The sequence below is a fragment of the Scyliorhinus canicula genome, chromosome 8 (assembly GCF_902713615.1).
Source record: "Scyliorhinus canicula chromosome 8, sScyCan1.1, whole genome shotgun sequence".
In the NCBI taxonomy this organism is placed as follows: Eukaryota; Metazoa; Chordata; class Chondrichthyes; order Carcharhiniformes; family Scyliorhinidae; genus Scyliorhinus; species Scyliorhinus canicula.
The window spans coordinates 162998880-163019577 of NC_052153.1; the positions used below are offsets into that span (position 1 = coordinate 162998880).

Below are 20698 nucleotides of genomic sequence, written 5' to 3' on the forward strand. Positions count from 1 at the left end.
TTCTGCTTCTGGATTATGGAGGTTTACTTGTGTGGCAGGCCCAACAAAACAATCTCCGGCCGCCATTTTCAAGAAGGTGACAAGTTGCGTCTTATCTCAGCTTTCAAATCCCAGCTGCCAATTATATGGAGCAGCTGAGATAACACGGATGCTGCTCGGCAAAATTACCGCTTTGCCCAGCCCCATGTGGCTCTCACCTGTTTGTCCAGGAACTCTCTGGCATCTTTCTCAATGTGTCCTTCGTAAAGGTTAGTTGTCATGTTCATCAGCCCAACTTTTGACAATCCAAAATCCGTCAGTTTGATATGCCCCAGCGATGTTACGAGCAAACTACAGAGAAGTTAAAAAATAAGTCCATATTAGTTCCTCAAAAATTTGAGTACTTAATTTTTTTTTTAAAGCTTGAATTGGGAGCGAACCACACGGAAATTCCTGAAAGATCAAACTCAGAGGCACCTGGCTAATGAAAACTGATTACATGACGATAGCAATTCTGAAAGCCAGCAGGGGTTCACACCAGGTGAGGGGGAAAGAAACTCAATACCGCACAATTTCAACCACTGGCTGAAAATAGTGAAAGTTAAATGAATAATTCCCAACCATTGGAAAAGTGGGACATCTGCGGCTGCTTTAAAACGCTGCTCGGATTTGCCACAAGCTCTGAAACAATGAGAATTTAACTTTAATGATCTGCTGGCTAATAGAAAGCACTTGTCGACAATGTGCTTAATGAAGCCAAGAGGTACAACTTTATGAGACTGCAAATAGAAATCGGAGTTTCTAGCAGAGTGTATCTCCTTACATCCATTTACACAAATTCCAACCTCTTGTTTCCATTTAGGATTACATTTTCTATGCTGGGGCTCTCTAGGACAGAGAATATGTTGCTCCAAATCCTGCAGGTTTACCTCAGCCCTAGCATCAAAAGTTCTTTCTGGTCAAACACATTCTGATTATGACATGCTGTTGATCTGATCTTCACCGAGCTCAACGTTTGTGCCAAACCAGTGGAGTTTTCAATTTACCGGCCCTGCTGACAGTAAAGCCCACAGCGCATTCAATGGGAAATCCCACAGAAGAGGCCACCGGCCAACAGTGGGCCTCCTCCCCTCACCGAGGAACACGTCGCTGGGGCGTGTGGAAAATCACCCCCAATGGTTTTAGAAGAAAGTCAATCAAATTGTACAGCAATAAAAGCCAATAACATAAGAGACTCTTTTACTTTTAACTATGCAGTAATGAGGGTGCATATCTCTTCCAAAAAAATAAATAAATAAATAAAAATCGCAAAATATTCGGGCTAATACCCACTTTTATCATTTATTTTATCACATTACACCACATCTAAGGTTTTATGGAAGATACATATTCAACAACATCCAGCAAGACATTGACAAAAGTTAGACCCTGCATATGCAATCAAATAGTAGATTTGCAAATTTTTACAAATTGTAACTAAGTAAAATCTGAGGTCAACATGTTTTACAGATACATACTTATCTGGTTTCAGATCGCGGTGTACAACTCCATAATTGTGCAGATATTCCAAGGCAAGGACAGTCTCTGCAAAATACATTCTTGCCATATCGACTGGCAAGGGGCCCATATTTTTCAACAGTGTAGCACAATCTCCACCTAAAAATGAACGGAAATAACTTTTCACCTACCAACAACAATCAAACATGATGATTGCTCTACGCTGAGCAAGAATAGGTCTTGCCAGGGACAAAAAAAAAACTACAAGTTTATTTAAAAGTGAGCACATTACCTTCCACATATTCCATCACCATACACAAATGGCGCTTGGTTTCAAAGGAACAGTACATGCTAACGACAAATGGATTCTCTGCGAATGTCAGGATGTCCCTTTCTACAAATGCCTGTTGGATCTGATTTCGAAGGATCAAGTTCTGTTTGTTGATTTTCTTCATGGCAAATCTCTGCTTGGTTTCCTTATGGCGAACCAAATACACAGCTCTGGAGAAACAGAAGGCGCAGTCAGTCCTCAGGTCTGCACACCACTGATACAATTATCATGTTTCAGGACAGCCAGGTGAGGGCGTCACGGTGGCACAGTGGTTAGCACTGCTGCCTCACAGCGCCAGGGACCAGGGTTCCAGTCCGGCCTTGGGTCACTGTCCGTGTGGAGTCTGCACGTCCTCCCCGTGTCTGCGTGGGTTTCCTCCGTGTGCTCCGGTTTCCTCCCACAGTCCACAGATGTGCAGATTAGGTGGATTGGCCATGCTAAATTGCCCCTTAGAGTCTTTAGGTAGCATTACTGGGTTATGGGGATAGGGTGTTGGAGTGGGCCTCGGTGGAGTTCTCTTTCAGAGGGTCGATGCAGACTCGATGGGCCGAATGGCCTCCTTCTGGATTGAAGGGATTCTATGTTTCAATCTGGTATGGAAGAACTATTACTAAAGAACGAGTGATTATGACCCATTACACTTACTTTTTCATGTGAATACTTCAGATTCAATCAAAAATAACGACACACTGAATCCAATTAAAACTCACCTTGCAGATTAGAAAAATCAAAACTCCATTATTTTCAACTAAAGATGAAAATTGAGTAATATTTTAACATTAACAGTGACTCTGAAGTGTTTAATTATATCATGCAGTGTCAACTCAAACGTGGTCATTCAGGAAACACAAGATGAACATGGTCTCCTTTGACTGGCCAACGACTCACTGTTGCGAGGAGGGAACACTGATGACTCCATTTCTGCTCGCTCACAACACTCACCCATAGGCTCCATTGCTGATCAACTTCATAGTTTCAAAGTCAATTTCCCGTGGCTTACGTCTACCTTGAACTGAAGGACTAAAGCTCTGAGGAGGAGGAGGAAAGAATTCATTTTTCAACTTCACTGTGCAAGAATTATGGAATCAGAAACTCTTAGAAATAGGAAATATTGCCTCTGCAAAGGAAAGACACGATTTTTAGCGGTCGCGGTTTTCCACTGCTGTTACTGTGCCTGAACTTATTCTAACTTCAACTGTCAATACATTCGATGTTTAGAAATAAGTTGGTGTTAAATGACAAATCATTGCGTTCATCAAACAAAAGTTACAATAAATTTCGGAAGTGCTTTTCCAATGCTTTCTTTGTGCTCAGCAAAGCGAGGGATATCAGGGGGGCGATTCTCCAAAATGGAGATGAAGTGTTCGCGCCGTCGTGAACGCCGCCGCTTTTCACGACGGCGCGAAATGGGCTCGGGGTCGACCGATTCTGTCCCCCACAGTGGGCCAGAATGGTGCTGGAGGCCGGCCCGCCGATTGGTGGGCCCTGATCGCGAGCCAGACCCCATCGGAGGCCCCCCTTGGAATGGAGCACCCCCCCCCCCCCCCCCCCCACCAACAGGCCAGCCCCCCGACCCTGCGCGCAGAGTTCCCGCCGGCAGCGACCAGGAGTGAACGGCACCGGCGGGACTCTGTCGTATCCGGGCGGCCGCTCGGCCCATCCGGAGAATCGGCAGCCACGCCGATTCCAGTGGCCCGTGGCCGGCACCACGTCAAACGCGCTGGCGCAAATGGCGCCAATTTTCCGCACGTCGGAGAATCGCGTGCCAGCGCGGGGCATCGTGGCATGGTTGCGCCGATTCCCTGGCCCAGCGCGGGGTTGGGAGAATCGGATCCCCCCCCCCCCACCCCGGGCTGTGGAAAAGGAGGAATTAAACAGAGTCGATCAACCAGACCTTAGAAGCTGTAAGAAACTTAGTTCTCTTTGTGCTTGCACTTCCCATTTGGAAGCCCGGATGGTCTGGAAAGGGCAGCTGATAATCGACAGGTAAATGCCCAATCTAAACACCCAACTTGATGGCAAAGTGGGAATAAACTTTATATGTGGTACCAGAGACACCAAGATAAGCACCTATATAACCTACAGGAAAAAAAAAGGTTCGGGCATCTCTTCTACTGGAGCGAGCACTTTGACCATGTTTGACACAGAGGGGTGGAATTTTCCCAACCATATGGAGATGGGCTGGACGATTGGAGGGTTTTTTTTTCCTTGGAGCAGAGGAGACTGAGGGGGGACATAATTGAGTTGTATAAAATTATATGGGGCACAGAGTAAACAAACCTTTCCCCTTGGTAGAGGGACCAATGATCAGGTGGCATGGATTTGAGGGAAGGGGCAGGAGATTCAGAGGGGTTGTGAGGAAAAACATTTTTACCCAGAGGGTTGTGGGAGTCTGGAACTCACCAACTAACTGAGACAGGTTCAATGGAAAGGGTGGTGGAGGCAGAGACCCTCATAACATTTAGATATGCACTTGCAATCCAGGGGCATATAAGGCCAAGTGCTGGAAAATGGGAATAGAATGGTTAGGTGGTTGTTTTTGATTGGCGCAGATGGAATGGGCTGAGGGAACCTTTCTGTACTGTAGATCTCTATGACAAGATAGTGGGAGATGGCGTCGTGGGGAGAGTCTGATATCTTTCTTGCCGCCATGGCATATTACCCACAGTGGCAACCTCAGCAGAGTGGCGATTCACTGGGCAGCTAGTTGAGCCAGGTAAGGGCCTAATTAAAGGCCACGTCTATCGTCTTATCATCCCACGTCCCCATGCCTCTGGGAGGAGACAAACAATTTTTAAACAGCAATTCCTCACTGTTAACATATGGCAGGAGTTGAGGACATCTATCCAGTATTTTTTTTCAACATAACATCCAAAACATTTACAAATAAAAGTTTTTCAAAGTGCTACTTGTTCTGAAGATATTAGTTACTACCTTGCTGGGAAGTTAAACAAGGTCTTTTTGTGGTTAAAATAGTCCCAAGGTGATAAATGTAGCATTGTTGGATGGAAATCCATCAACTCTCTTGTGGCAGGCTTGATAATTTGATATCTCAATCAGGAAAGTCTGCATTTTTCCACAGAACTGTTGTTAAATTGACCAGGCAGCCTGATTCATTAATATCACAAGTGGACATAAATTCTCACCACTTGCTTTAGGAACTCACCAACCTATTAGACTTAACATGGAGCATTGACCTGGCTTTTGAGTGCTTTGTGCTGGACAAGCTACATGGCTTTAGATGGCTGAACACAGTAATATCCCTGCGCGCCCTTTCGCTTCTCTATATCTTAGCTCTTGTCAATCTGCTTCTAAGCCCTTTGGGAACAGGCAAATAGGATGCCTTCCTATGTGGGATGCATCAAATAACAGGATTCTGGCTTTGAGATTTGCAGCCACTCATAGCTTTGGTGGTTACAGTAATATTCCAGCACCCATGGATTCATAAGACGACAGGTTCAGATGACGATGTATTCTAATCTCGTCTTGTGTGACAAAACTGTAGTCAAGTTGCTAAGACTAGCCAATTCAAAACTTGAATAACTTCACAAGTTCTGCCCACGGAGACATTCAATAGACAGCTTTATGAATTAACGATACACAAGATAGAAATGATGCCAAACTCTGGAGATTTATGCTGTTAGCATGTGAAGAGAGGCATGGTAAGGATACTTACATCCACTGAGTCATCCGTTTCAGGAGTCTCTGCTGTCCCACTGTCATAGTTAGCCAACTGGGCCATTTCTTTTGAGAATGAAAAAGTTATCGATTAGGGAAAAGAACATTGTTGATTGAAAGGGGAAAGGTTACTCATTAAAGCTAACAGAAAGCAATACACACTGTAAAACCAGCTGTTAAAGATTGTCATTTCCCTTGAACGCTATGCTGCCGTTACACAGAGGCTTCACTTTGATTAACCTCACTGTCGCATTTGTTCCAGTTATAGTACCTTCCACATTTTGCTACATCGAGCAGCATTTCTAAGGGACTCCTAAACTTCTATTTAGTGCTTGGCACAGCAATCTGTGCTTTCTCCACTCTGTTTGGGATCATTTTCCCCTATTACACTAATTATCTCAGACCTTTAAATCGTATCACAACTCAAGAGCAGTTGTTAGAAACTGATACAATCCTCAAACTGAACAGTGGGCAAACGAAGTAGCTAACAACGCCTGTTGAGACGTTTAACGCATTTGTGAACCAGCGGACCATCTGTCCTTTATACCCAAGTAAACCATTTCTCAAGGCCCATGATACAAAGACTGCTGATACTAACACAATGATAAAAATTTCCTCCTGGAGAACCCATCTGCGATGCAGTCACTGATGCCTAATAGGTTGCAAATCTAATTTTTAATTATCATCTGGAGAAAAAAAACTGAATGCATTTGGCACCATTTCCCAGCAGTGGTTCGGACGACGGTGTGGCCAGCATGCAACATGTAATGGTAACTGATCTGAAAAGAAAATCTGTAGACTATTCAAACGGCTAAAGCACCTTAAAGAATTGTGGGTACTTCGGAGTGCACAATTTGTGAGAGATGTGAGAGAACCAGAAACAGAAACATTTGTTTAATTATATGGGTTCCAATTAGATGCTCAAATGCCTTTTTAATGACTGTTTTTAATGTGCAACTGCTGCTGCATTTGGGGTTTAATAGACCAGCGAGGCAAGTAAAAATGAGTGCCACTGATGGTCATACTGTGCCAAATGAGCAGGGGCAAGACACAAATTATGCAGAGCAGATGCAAGCTACCTGAACCTGGATAAGGCAGCCTTAAATAACACGTACAGTTTCCTAATGCATAATCCATGTCAGAAGAGTGCCTCAGTTATTAATTAAATGCTAATTTTTCCAGATCTCGATAGGGAGGTGACTAAATAATGTTTTCTCTCCTTTAAAAAAAACCCATTTGCGCTTTGTTATATCAGCTGCAAAATTAATACGTTCTGTTCAACAGCACTTTCAGCACATTGTATTTTACAGTGGGTACTGACGATGGAAGATGTATTAAGTTTTTTTTGGACACAGACATACATAAACCTTATTGAGGGCACATCCCAAATGTCTCATCATGCCTTAAGGGAAATCCTCGAGGATATCAAGATCCCACAGCGCAAAATCAAAGCACTTTTGAGTAACAAGTGAATGATTGTTAACTCAATACTTTCAAGAATGACTGATCTCAAAGATATTAAAAGTATACACGAGAACAAAGTTTCAGTAATGTTTATAAGGATCGTGTTAAAAATGCAACCATTTCAGTGGAAGATATTTAACCAATGATCAAATTGAAGTTCGGATTTGTTAGAAACAAGTTTTACCTAAGTGCACCAGGAATATAATGCCTTCATGACTTAGTCCCTTAATATTTATTCAACACTTGATTTAAGTGCTTTACCAGGTAAAATATACTTTGCACACAGCACGGTTAACACTGGCACTCACCCTCTAAGGGATCCCTCGTGAGGCCCAGCTGACTGATGATATAACGGGGAATATCCGATTTAATGCCTTCGCCTTCTTTAGCATGCCCTTCTGCTGCTTCTAACAAGTGATAGAACTCTTCAGGATCAAATTCCTGGAACAATGTTTAAAAAATAAATACCCAGTCAACTCTTTAATTGTCTCGAATGTTGCAAATTTACTCCCCTGCGTACAGTTTATTGGGAAAAGATCCCAAAAATGTCACTGTGCCTCAAAAGAAAATCCTCTCGGGCAACAAAAATATTAAATCATTTCAGAGTATTCCTCTTGCGTATCAACGTTGAACGAACACAGCCTTACAATCAGCTGTCTCAAATGTATGTCTGCAAACCCCCTCTCCCCACAAAATGTTTTTAAATACACCACTTGCACACATGATAGCGTATTTATAGTGTGACTAGGCGCGCTACAGCTGATGTACATTATGACTTAGTCCATTCTGCATATGTATATCTTTTTCTTGTTTTAGAAAAGGACTTACGAGGCATTCCAACAATCGGGCTGGGCGAGCAATGATGATCAGTAATTTCCGCACCAACTGATCAATGACCGCCAATTCATTACTCTCAGAGCGTTGGTGGGCCTAGACAGAGACAAAGCAATGACGGGTGCAACATTTTAATAATCTGTGCATAAGGATCATCACTGAAATGAAACTATTTAAAATAAAATATTTTCTAAATTCAACCAAGCATATGAACCATTTTCTGTCTTTAATCCAAAGCAATTTCCCTGTATTAAAGGTAAATTACAACTGTTTGCATTGACAATCATCCCACTATAAAGATCACTAAAGACATGAGGCTCAGGAAGCTGTTTAGCGTGACGTTTGAGCACTATTAAATACAATATCTAGCAGCTGGGGCTGATGGTATGAGTCAGTTATAAAACAGAAGGAGGACATTTAGCCCCGAGAGCCTGTTCGGATATTCAGTAAATTCATGGCTGACCTAACTCCATGCACGTCTGTCCCATTTTGCTTAACGCATTTTGGTTAACTAAAATCTATTAATCTTGGATTTAAAAAGAAGGAATGGTCTTGCATCATCTGTTCCTGCTCTTCCGCCCTCTTTCAACTTTCCCCATGTTACATGGGGTCGCCCTAATGCTGGTTGATCACCCTTCACATCGATCATCGTTTGTTTTGGATTGGGTGGGTGGTATTTGCAGGTAGATGTCCCCCTCCCACCTTCCTGCCCATTTGCCCAGGCTGGGGACCCGCCCCGATACAGGCTGACTCTTCCCTGCACCAGTGGCCGAGTTCTTCTGTGGCCAACAAGTCCTGGAGTGGGACTTTTTTTTAAAAACAAACATTTTATTGAGGCATTTATGGTTTTATAACAATAACAGAAGAAACAGCATACATACAAATATAAACATAGTGCAAAAGCCGTCTTCCTCCCTCACATGTCCCACTTTTTCCAACACCCTACTCTAAACTAAACTACTGGACTTAAACCCTGGGCCTCCTGGCTCAGAGATAGAAGCACTACCAATTGGGCCATACAGATTCCGATTGAACATTAACTGCTATTTGTGGCAGAGAGTTCCAAACTTCTATCTTTGCATGTAGAGAGGTTTCCCAATTTCGCTCCAAAAAGATCTGGCTCCAATTCTTAGACTACGACCCCGAGTTCCAGACTCCTCAATCAGAGATAGACGTTTGCTCTATCTATCCTATGAATTCCCCATAATATCTTGAATACCTCAATCAGTTCATTCCTTGGCCTCCTAAATTCCAGAGAATACAATCCTAGTTGTCTAATCTTACCTCGTAATTTAACCCTCTAGAGCCTAGTTATCATTCTGGTCAATCTATGCTTCCCCATTGGCAGAGTTAGTCCAGGAACCAATTAAGGCACTGGGGTAACAACTTATTTCAGAGAAAAAAAAGTTATTGGTACAGCTAATTACAATAGCATTTCATTATTTTAAGAATAACTGCTCATGGCGCACGTCATTGGATAAGGGTCAAAAGGATCACAAAAGGGTTCAAATAAAGGGTCGCCATTTAAGCCAGAGATGAGGAGAAATGTTTTCTCTCGAGGGTTGTGTGTCTTTGGACCTCTCTTCCTCAAAAGCTGACGGAAGCAGGGTTTTTGAATATTTTCAAGGCAGAGCTAGATAGATTCTTGATTAGCAAGAGGGTGAAAGATTACAGGGGTGCAGGAATGTGGGGTTGAAGTTATAATCAAATTAGCTATGATCTAATTGAATGGCAGAGTGGGCTCGAGGGGCTGAGTGGACTACTCCCGCCCCTAATCCGTATGTTCATGTGTTAGTGTGTATTAAAATGATCTTACTATTGAGCAGGAGTACAAAAGTACCACAGCTGAGTGACAATTTGTCAATAATTACTGTTACATTTTCAAATATATGTAATGCACGACAATATCACTGAGATGCTGGAAGCAAATAGAAGTGGGAAGGGACAAAGTTGGAGCCACCAGCATAGGAGGAACATCTGATTTCATTTTGGTTACGCCTCCAGGAAAACCACTTCACACTCCTGCTGTGATCCCGACAACACTTCTTAAAAATCAAGGTTGTAAGGTGGCAATACCAGGAACGGAATTCTCCGGCCGTTGGGATTCTCTGTTCCCGCTGGCAGCACACCCCCACCCATGGGTTTCCGGGTGGACTGAGGTGTCTTCAATGGGAAACCCCATTGACAAGCGGCAGGAGTGGAAAATCCCAATGCCAGTGAATGGCACGCCGCCAAGAAACACGCAGCTGGGGAATCAGAGAATCCAGCCCCCTGATCACACAACATAGATTATTTATGCCAGCTCCTCTATTTTCCATTAACACTTGGCTGTGTGGATGCATAACAACACTTTGAAGGGAAAGCAAACGATCAGTTGGTACAGTGCTCTGTATTTCATCTTTCAAAGCTCAACTGTTTTAATATAACACAGTGGGAGGCATGGTGGCGCAGTGGTTAGCACTGCTCCCTCACGGCACCGAGGTCCCAGGTTCGATCCCGGCTCTGGGTCACTGTCTGTGTGGAGTTTGCACATTCTCCCCGTGTTTGCGTGGGTTTCACCCCCACAACCCAAAGCTGTGCAGGGTAGGTGGATTGGCTACACCGACTTGCCCCTTAATTGGGGGGAAAAAAGAATTGATATTCTAAATCTATTTTTAAAAAGGAAATATAACACAGAATCGTCGTCATACGGATTCTGACTTTTAAACATCCTCTCTGGAGTTCTTTCTAGTGGCACAAAGTGGTAGAGCAAACTGTTAAATTAATTAACTGAGTCACTTAGCACCATCTTTCTTTCTCTCACTTTAAGAACATGAACCTCTGAGCATCAGGCGCTGGGTTGAGAGCGTTATTTAAATCATTTGTCTAATATGAACAAACTCTTGACTTTAATGTCACATCAGTACAATTTAGAGTTTCTTTAAAATTATTTAACCAGTGTAACTTTTATCCCCGTGGCAGAGTTTTAGTGTACCGAAGTCACAACATGCAGCCAAGATGAATTTTAGTCTTCACGAGACTAAAAAGTAGAAGCAATGTAGAGTATTTATATTCATCAAGACAACTGCGTCACGAGGGGCTACTTTACACTTAGATTATCGTAGTATTGGCAATAAAGTTTATGGAAAACTGGAAGATGAATGGAAACCAGAGACTAATGCCCAGAGATAGTTATAGATGGTGGGCAGGACTGTATTCTGTGATTCCCGCTCCCATTCCCAGTTCCAACACTTACTGCCAGTGCAGGTTAAGGGTCCTGCTTGTGAGCCCACACCCTGCACTCCTGGCCAGCTCTATTGGAAGGGTGGGCATCTCCTAGCAACCCTCAATCTTCATGGTGTCAGGCCAGCTTGTCCATGATATGTGGTTCAAAGCCCCTCGGTGAAGCCATGAACCATAGTCTGATTTCAGGAATGTTTTGAAAAGCAAGTTTATGCCTCCATCTTCTCAACTCAGTGCCAACCCGTGTCCGATCCATGCCCAGGACCCCTTATACTCTCCAATGTCAGCTAATGCACCCAGGCACTCTCCATGGCCCCTCATATTGCCCATGCCAACTCAATGTAACTTATGCCCCTTCCATGTCCATTTACCCAATATGCAGCAGGTCCATAACCAATGAGCCAAATCATAACAATGGGAAGTGTGGAACTGCTGAGAGAAAAGCACCCATTCACAAATCTTCTTTTAGAATTGTTATTCTTACAACCCAGTCCCAATTAGACAGACTATTAAAGTGTCAGTAGCAGAGGCTTCAAACACCACCCACCTCACCCCATCCCATCCCTGCTCAGCTAACACTTCTTTTCCCTGGAAAGCTTCATTATGCATCATTAGCTGAAAAGGAAAGAAATTGCAGGACTTACAGGGAAAAGGCAGGGGTAAATTGGACCTCCAGAGGACCAGCACAGGCATGATGGGCCAAATGGCGACCTTCTGTGCTACAACCGTTCTATTAATTGATCTTGTGTTTGTGGAAATAGGCAATCCTAGAGTGCAGGTTGCACCAGAGTACCCTCACCAACAAATATTGTCAAAAACCACCAAGTGTGAAAACAGCTGCCCTTTAATTTGTTAAAGGTGCCAAATAAATACAAGTTATCTCAGCTGAGCGATGCTTTAAACAGATCTGCAGCAAACTGCTGAAAAGGCTGGATATGCTACTTAGCTCTCTGGAGAAATCAAAAACCAGAAGACTTTCTTCCTTCAAGCCAAAAGAACAAATAAATTAAATAAAAAATTCAATTCGGTCTGCGCAGACAAATATACGTTTTTTTAAAAAAACCGAAGCAGGTAATCTTTTGTATCTGATTTTTATGTCTAGTGGTTGATTCCACATAGGAGACAAAACGCCTGAGTCTAAATTGATAAATTAGCTCTTCAAGAGTCAGAATTTGAACACGTTGGTTTATTTGGGATGCACAATTCGATGCTCTCTTTAGTTCCTACTGTTTTCTCCTCTCCACAGCTGGATCAAACATCTTCTGTCGTTATTTAACGAGGTAAATGGCTGTTTAGCCACTCGAAAAACACCAAATGAGCTTCATTACGGGCAGATCCTGACTGGCCTGATTTCTGCTCATAAGGCATCGAGCAGAAATCTGAAGCAGTTAGCATTTTTACTTGTTACTAAAATAGCCAAAAAAAGGCAGGGGGGGGGGGAAACAACAAACATCCTAGGATCATAGATCATAGAATGTGCAGTGCAGAAGGAGGCCGTTCGGCCCATCAGGCCTGCACCGGCCCTTGGAAAGAGCACCCTACACCTAAGCCCACACCTCACCCTATCCCCCGCAATCCAGCAACCCCACCTAACCTTTTTGGATACTGAGGGCAATTTATCATGGCCAATCCACCTAACCTGCACGTCTTTGGACTGTGGGAGGAAACCGGAGCACCCGGAGGAAACCCACGCACACACGGGGAGAACATGCAGACTCCACACAGACGGTGACCCAAGTCGGGAATCGAACCTGGGGCCCTCGAGCCGTGAAGCAACAGTGCTAACCACTATGCTACCGTGCCGCCCTGGGTTCTAAAAGTGAAAGAAAAAGTGCCCTAAAAGTTGCAACTTAAAAATCCACATTAGCCTCAGTGAGTGAGGATGAGTTATTTGCAGGGCTACAAAAAGTAGGAAAACGGGACTAAGCATGACTGCTTTTTCAAATAGTCAGCATTGGTGCGACTGGCCAAATGGTCTCCTTTTGTGCTCTAGGTTTCTGTGATTCTATTTTGCTGTTGGGATGACAAACAACTGTCCAGCGATGAAACTAATCAACAATGTGGAAAACATATCCCTTAGATTCCGTAGCATATTGGGAGGTAATGGGGAGTGAAAAGAAAGCTTTGAATTTAAATAAATTTGCAGTTCCAGCATCAACCTTATCCCCATTTTGTGGGAGGAATTCTGCCCTCTCCAGCTATTACCACAAAAGAGCCCCACGGAGACTAATGTCTAGCATTTAAGCTTTTACTAATGGCATACCAGTACTATAAAACTGCGGAGATGACTGCAGATGTAGCTGTTTACTTCAGCCTTTTGATTGCTATGTTTCACTCTGCAGTGGAGACAACTGAAACGGTGCTGCAAATGATCCAAATTTGCCAGAATCTTTGAGAATTAAAATGCTTGTTTAAAAAAATAATCTAAACAGACTTGAATTGCTCAAACCGGTTTTGTCAGAAGCCACAATTGCCGACAATAATGCTTTGAGATCCTGCAGCACTGTGCTGCGTAAGTCACTGAGAATGTAAGGAAGGTGCCAACATTTGGTGGTGGGGTCTCGGTATAAAATAAACTATTTCTTGGTGTTGTGATGGGTGTGGTGCCTCACAATGCTGCTTAAATTACACAAGCAGGTTTACACTTGCCCTGAAACTCAGAATGCCACTGCATATACACGCCAAACATGGATGTACAATGTTGGCACTGCATATACATGCCTAACACGGATGTACAATGTTTGCACTGCATATACATGTCTAACAGGGATGTACAATGTTGGCAATGCATATACGTGCCTGACACGGATGTATAATGTTGGCACTGCATATACATGCCTAACACAGATGTACAATGTTGGCACTGCATATACATGTCTAACAGGGATGTACAATGTTGGCAATGCATAAACATGCCTAACACGGATGTACAATGTTGGCACTGCATATACATGCCTAACACGGATGTACAATGTTGCCACTGCATATACATGCCTAACACAGACATACAATGTCATTATATAGCTGCATTTTGCATTGGTATGTGGTCATAGATTCTGTAATGCTCAATTTAGTGCTGCCAGCATCAATATGATAAACCTGTCAAATCTCTTAAGACCAGAGGTTCTGAAGTACCCACTTTTAAAGCAAACTTTTTAAACTGCTGCCCCTCCTTTTGGGATCAGTAAATAAAATGGTTGCGGTGTTACCGACACATTTTGGCAGTGACATCACACAACATCAAAATGCTGTGGGGAGTCTGCAAAGGTGTGCAATGGCAAGCCCTCGTTAGCCACACAAACACCTATTTGTCACTCAATTCAGAACATTAGTGGAGTTAATCTGCTCTTCCTGTGCTGGAGCTACAATGTAAAAGCGACTTTCGTTTCAGAGGTATTCTGAGTTTCAGGGCAAGTGTAAACCTGCTTGTCTAATTTAAGCAGCATTGTGAGGCACCACACCCATCACAACACCAAAAAATAGTTTGTTTTATACCGAGACCCCACTACCAAATGTTGGCACCTTCCTTATATTCTCAACCTGGTGTTTAGCTCAACCATAGACAATTAAATCTACTTGGATTCTTATGGTTGCGGCATGCAGGCCACATATTTGGTTGCTCCTGCCAGGACTGTCTTTTTAAGGCCTCTTATGCCCATTTGCTGGGGAAGATTTGTTTGTGAGAAGCCGTGGGAAGGTTTGGGGCGTTTGTAGAATGTCAAAAACCGGAAAGGAGAATCCAGGTAGAAAGGCAGTGAGCGAAGGTCTACTGCCAAACGTGGTGAGGGATGCAGTAGGAGGAAAGGTGGTGGGAGAGAGCCGTCGGGTGGGGCCGTGCACATTGCGGTAGTGACGATGGCAGAGGCGATGGGTGGAGAGTTTGAACGGCTGTCTTCAAAGCATTTCGAAAGGGATCAGATGAAATGAAATGAAAAGAAAATCGCTTATTGTCACAAGTAGGCTTCAAATAAAGTTACTGTGAAAAGCCCCTAGTCGCCACATTCCGGCGCCTGTTCGGGGAGGCTGGTACGGGAATTGAACCATGCTGCTGGCCTGCTTTAAAAGCTAGCGATTTAGCCCAGTGTGCTAAACCAGCAGATGGTGATGATGGCCTCGCCTAAGGCCTGGATGGGTGAGACCCTTGCTCCGGTAAGAGAGGAATTGGAGAGAACTTCGACAGCGGAGGAGCATGAGGAGTTTAACCGAAATGGGGAGGTCTTGTCGTCGGTGGTTGGGGAGGTGTTTAAGGCAGTATTGAGGGCTGAGATAATCTCATTCAAGGTGAAGCTGGATAGGGAGGTGCCGGAGGAACGAATGCGGCTGATCAAGACGATTTTGGAGGTTGATAGAAGAAATGCGAAGGATCTGGAGCCGGGGCAATTGATGAGGAGGAAGGAGTAGCAGGCGAAGTTTGACCTTCTATCTATGGGCAGGGTGGTTCGGTAGTTGTGGTGAGTGCAGGGGGTTGTGTATGAGTACGGTGAGAAGGCCAGTCGATTACTGGCAGACCAGCTCTGTCGGCAGGAAGTGGTGAGGGAGATTGTGCGGATTAGGGATAGAACGGGAGGGGTGGCTCTGGAGCAGGTGAATAAGGTGTTTGAGAACTTTATAGGGGGTTAAATCAGTCAGAGCCGCTGGACGATGAGGCGGAGATGAAAGAGTTTCTGGAGTGACTGGAGAGGCCAGAGGTGGGAGAAGGGGAGAGGAGCCATTGGGAGTGGAGAATGTACAGGCAGCGATAGGGAAGATGCAGACGGTAAGGCACCGGAACCGGATGGGTTCCCGGTAGAGTTCGGTAAGAAGCTGAAGGACAAGGTGGCGCTGCTGATGGTGAAAATATTTGAGGATGCACTGGTAAAGGGCGGGGTGCCGGAGACAATGAGGCCGGCATCTAACTCATTGTTACTGAAAAAGGAGAAGGATCCGGTGGAGTATGGGTCTTATAGGCTCATTTTGCCACTGAATGTGGATGCCAAGATACTGGCGAAGGTGTTGGCGGTGAGACTGGAGGTGTGTCTTCCGAAGTTGGTGGGGGAGGATCAGACGAGGTTCATCAAGGGCAGGCATGTTATCGAATGTGCAGTGGTTGCTGAATGTGTGCTTTCTCCGGCGGAGGGGAGGGAGTTAGAGGTGGTGGTGGTATTAGATGTGGGGAAGGCGTTTTACAGAGTGGAGTGGAGTTATTTGTTTGTGGTACTGGAGAAGTTTGTGATTGGGCCGAAGTTTGTGGCTTGGGTAAAATTGCTATATAAGGAACCAACAGCCTGTGTGCAGACGAATGAGACGCAGTCAGAGTACTTCCCAGTATTCCGGGGAACAAGGCAGGGGTGCCCCATGTCTCCAGTCTTGTTCGGTTTGGCGATTGAGCCCTTGGCTGTTGCACTGGGGGGGGTTTGGGCGTATGGAGGGGGATAGTGAGGCTGGGGGGGGGTTTGCTGCTGCTGTACATTTCAGACCCGGGCTCATCGGTGGGGGACATAATGGAGTTGCTTGGGAAATTTGGGACATTTTTGGTATATAAATTCAATTTAGGGAAGAGTGAATATTTTGTCATGTGTTCTCCAGGTGCAGGTCGCGTGAATGGATGGGTTGCCATTTAGGGTGGCGACAACTCACTTCAGGTACTTGAGGGGCACAGGTAGCGCAGGTCTGGGCATGACTCCATAAACTGAAATTCACAAGCCTGGTGGGGAAGGTGGAGGAGCATCTGGGGAGGTGGGATAGTGTACTTTGTCATTGGCTGGCCGCGTACAGGCAGTCAAAATGAATCTTTAGCCACGGTTTCTGTTTTTGTTCCAGTGCCTGCTGGTCTTTTTGCCAAAGCACCTTTCCGAGGGGTGGATAGGCTGGTCTTGCCATTTGTGTGGGCAGGGAAGGTCACGAGGATAAGGAAGGTGTTGCTCCAAAGGGGCGGCAGTCGGGGGCTTGTCTCTTCCAAACTTGGTGCACTATTACTAGGTGACAAATGCAGAGAAGGTGCAGGGCTGGAGTAAGGAGATGGTGGCTCTCTGAGTGCGATGGAGGTAGGTTCTTGCAAAGGGTTGGGACTGCGGCCCTGGCGACGGCTCTGCTACCATTTGCCCTGGGGAAGTATTCGGGGAATCCTGTAGTGGTAGCCACGCTGAAGATTTGGGGCAATTCCAACAATACTTCAAATTGGGGTGATGCAGATAAAAGGGAGTCATGGGATTGAGTCAGGGAGATGGATTAGAGGTCAGCTTCTCCCCCCAGTGCCTTGGAGTGGCTGGGGGATCTAACGGAGTTCCTGTATTTGGAGAAGGTGAAATTTGCTCTGAGTGAGGTGGATGAGGGGATCGACCAGGGATGGGGCTTGTTTATTTTACATTTTGGAGATCTGGTTGTTGTCAGGGTGGGGGGTGGGTTGTGTATCATTGTAAAAATGTTGAATAAAAATACTTACCAAAAAAAATTGTTTACTGATATTAATCAACTGAACTTGCGCAGAATCAGTTGAACTTTCACAAACAGATCATTTGTACGGACACTGTGACACCAGGATGCGACTTGACTTCCAAGACTGTTAACTGTTAACTCGAGTTGTTTTACTGGGCTGGGTGCCCCTTCAGAGGCAGGTTATTTATTCAGATTTATCTCACTTAAAGGGGCACATTAATTTTGTCTCCAATCACAATTTGAATTTGGTGCCATGTTTGGACTAACACCAGAATGAAACTGGCACCTGTGATGTAAAAATAACATTAGACTTTGAGCTATCATTAGTCTCATCTTCCTGATTGCGGAACACAAAATAAAATTGAAAGAGGTTCAATATTAAAGCCAATTTAAAGAAAATTGTGCCTGTAAACTGTCCAGCATTGAAACTAAGTTCAAGGTGACGAAAGGCCTGCTTTAAATCCTGCACTGATATCAATCAACGGTGACTTGTGAGGGACTTCTGGGGCAAAGGGTTTAGATCTGAACTACTTATCAATTCATATAGGCACACAGGAAAACCTCATTTTTTGTAGGGGTTTCATATCATATATGCAGAGCAATTTACAAAGTAAAGATCAAGTATATTTCTTATTTTTTAATAAGGAGCAATTTAGTGTGGCCAACTGACCTACCATGCACATCTTTTTGGGTTCACAGAATTTACAGTGCAGAAAGAGGCCATTCGGCCCATCGAGTCTGCACTGGCCCTTACAAAGAGCACCCTACTCAAGCCCATGCCTCTACCCTATCCCTATAACCCAGTAACCCCCACTTAACCTCTTTTATGGACACCATGGGCAATTCAGCATGGCTAATCCATCTAACCCGCACATCTTTGGACTGTGGGAGGAAACCGGAGCACCCGGAGGAAACCCACGCAGACACAGGGAGAACGTGCAGACTCCGCACAGACAGCGACCCAAGCCGGGAATCGAACCTGGGACCCTCGAACTGCAAAACAACTGTGCTAACCACTATACTACTGCGCTGTCCACTTGTTGTGGTTGTGGGGTGAGACTCACGCAGACACAGGGAGAATGTGCGAACTCCACATGGACAGTGACCCAGGGCCGGGATTGAACCCGGGTCCCCGGCGCCATGAGACAGCATTGCTAAACATTGCGCTGCCCTTGAAGTATATTTCAGCCGAATTTAAACCTAGTTATTCCAGCATTAAACAAGCAAACCAAAAATTCTTTGCTGAAGTTGATGATTTAAACATTAAACATAGTTGAACCCTACGGGGAAAATGATTGCAAGTTAAGAGATTTAAAACAATTCCACTGGAAATAAAACATTTCTTTTAATTGAAGATTCAAATTTGGCCTGTTCATGGCCCGGCACGTTTTTATAAGAATCACTCAGCTGTTCAGACTGAAACTGTTCTGGGAACAATCTTAACTGAGGGTATTGGCAGGGGGGAGGAGTGTGCGGTTGCAACTGCCCCCAGGTCTCCTGGATTAAGGAAGGGAGAAATCAGCCAGTGGCTTCCAAGTGGTATTGGCATTCCTTGCTGCACAGGCAAATGTATGGTGAATATGTAAGGCCCCAGCAGTCCTGCAAAGCAATGCGATATAATGTGTTGCCAATTATTTTCTGGATTTATACGTGATTGATGGCCATTTGGTTGAGGAATCAGAGGGCACCTGAAGTGCAGAGAACACCTTCTCGGCTGGCTGTCAGTGGCCTTTGGGAATGAGGGAAGAAAATTGGTGTGGAAAATAAGTTAAACATATCAATTCAAATAAGGAAAGGTTTAGCTTAGCTGTGGTAAAAGCACAGGGAGCAACCCAGACTATAAATATTGAATTGGAGGAGGGCCTAGTTCAGAGGTGGGGGGGGTGATAATGGATCTGCTCCAGGTAAATTGGAATCAAAGATCGGCAGGCAAAACAGTAGTAGAACAATGGCCTGCCTTTAAAGAGGAATTGATTTAGATGCAGTCGAGGTCCATCCGTATGAGGAGAGAAGATAGAGCAGCCAAAACCAGGGCTCTCTGGATGATGAAAGACATAGAGCGCAAGTTGAAATAGAAAAGTTGAGGATGACGGATTGCTAATACCCGAGAGAGTCAGGCATTTTGTAGAAAGTTCAAAGGTAAAGTGAAAAGAGAATTAAGATAGGCAGCGACACCTCCTTCGGGCAGGGAATCCGTTGCCGTTACCTGCGCTGGAAAATCATTCTATTGCATCAAACCACAAAAGTAAAGTTTAAAAAAATCAAACTTGATGGAGGACCCAGCAGCAACCGACGCAGCAGAAATGCCATGGGGCCCACCGACCCACCCACGCTTGATGGTTGATTCTGTAAACTGTTCACTCATTCCGAAATTTATGCCAAAATTGGCAGAGCTATCCCGCGGAGTAATCAAGCAACAGTCTGACATTGTCACATTCAGCAAATCACATCCTACAGTCAATGCCCCAGTCTCGGTCATTAATATAAATCAGAACAAACAGTGATCCAACTACCGATTCCTCGGCAATCCCACTATACACCTTCCTCCAGTCTCTGTTAGTAGAATCATAGAATTTACAGTGCAGAAGGAGGACATTCAGCCCATCGAGTCTGCACCGGCTCTTGGAAAGAGCACCCTACCCAAGCCCACACCTCCACCCCATCCCCATAACCCAGTATCCCCAACCAACACTAAGGGCAATTTTGGACACTAAGGGCAATTTAGCATGGCCAATCCACCTAACCTGCACATCTTTGGACTGTGGGAGGAAACCAGAGCCACCCGGAGGAAACCCACGCACACACGGGGAGAACGTGCAAACTCCGCACAGACAGTGACCCAAGACGGGAATCGAACCTGGGACCCTGGAGTTGTGAAGCAATTGTGCTAACCACCATCCTATGGTGCTGCCCTGTTACTGTGTTTCTTGTCATTCAGCTGGCTTTGCACCCATGGCAGCCATTGTCCCTTTTATTCCATGAGGCTTTAAGTTAGGTCAGCACTTATTGCCCATCCCGAGCTGCCCTTCAGAAGGTGGTGGTGGTGAGTTACCTTCTTGAACCACTGCATCCCTGACACGTAGGTACACCCACAGTGCTGTTAGTGAGGGAGTTCCAATATTTTGGCCCAGTGACAGTAAAGGAACGGTGATATATTTCTAAGTCAGGATGGTGAGTGCCTTGGAGGGGCTCCCAGGTGTCTGCTGCCCTTGTCCTTCTAGATGGTAGTGAACAAAGAACAATATAGCACAGGAACAGACCCTTCGGCCCTCCAAGCCT

At 44.8% G+C, this 20698-nt stretch overlaps 1 protein-coding gene across 15 annotated transcripts in view; it reads right to left on the minus strand.

Moving 5' to 3' along the window:
* Positions 1 to 20698, minus strand: part of LOC119970652 (microtubule-associated serine/threonine-protein kinase 4-like) — a 588463-nt gene that overhangs the window by 62953 nt on the left and 504812 nt on the right. For all 15 annotated transcript variants that reach the window (XM_038805607.1, XM_038805606.1, XM_038805605.1 and 12 more), the window contains 7 exons: positions 7778 to 7879; positions 7258 to 7390; positions 5484 to 5551; positions 2750 to 2835; positions 1769 to 1977; positions 1497 to 1635; positions 198 to 330 (listed from right to left, as the gene is read on the minus strand). In XM_038805607.1, coding sequence (XP_038661535.1) covers positions 198 to 330; positions 1497 to 1635; positions 1769 to 1977; positions 2750 to 2835; positions 5484 to 5551; positions 7258 to 7390; positions 7778 to 7879 — 870 coding nt within the window. The remainder of the gene's footprint in view (positions 1 to 197; positions 331 to 1496; positions 1636 to 1768; positions 1978 to 2749; positions 2836 to 5483; positions 5552 to 7257; positions 7391 to 7777; positions 7880 to 20698) is intronic.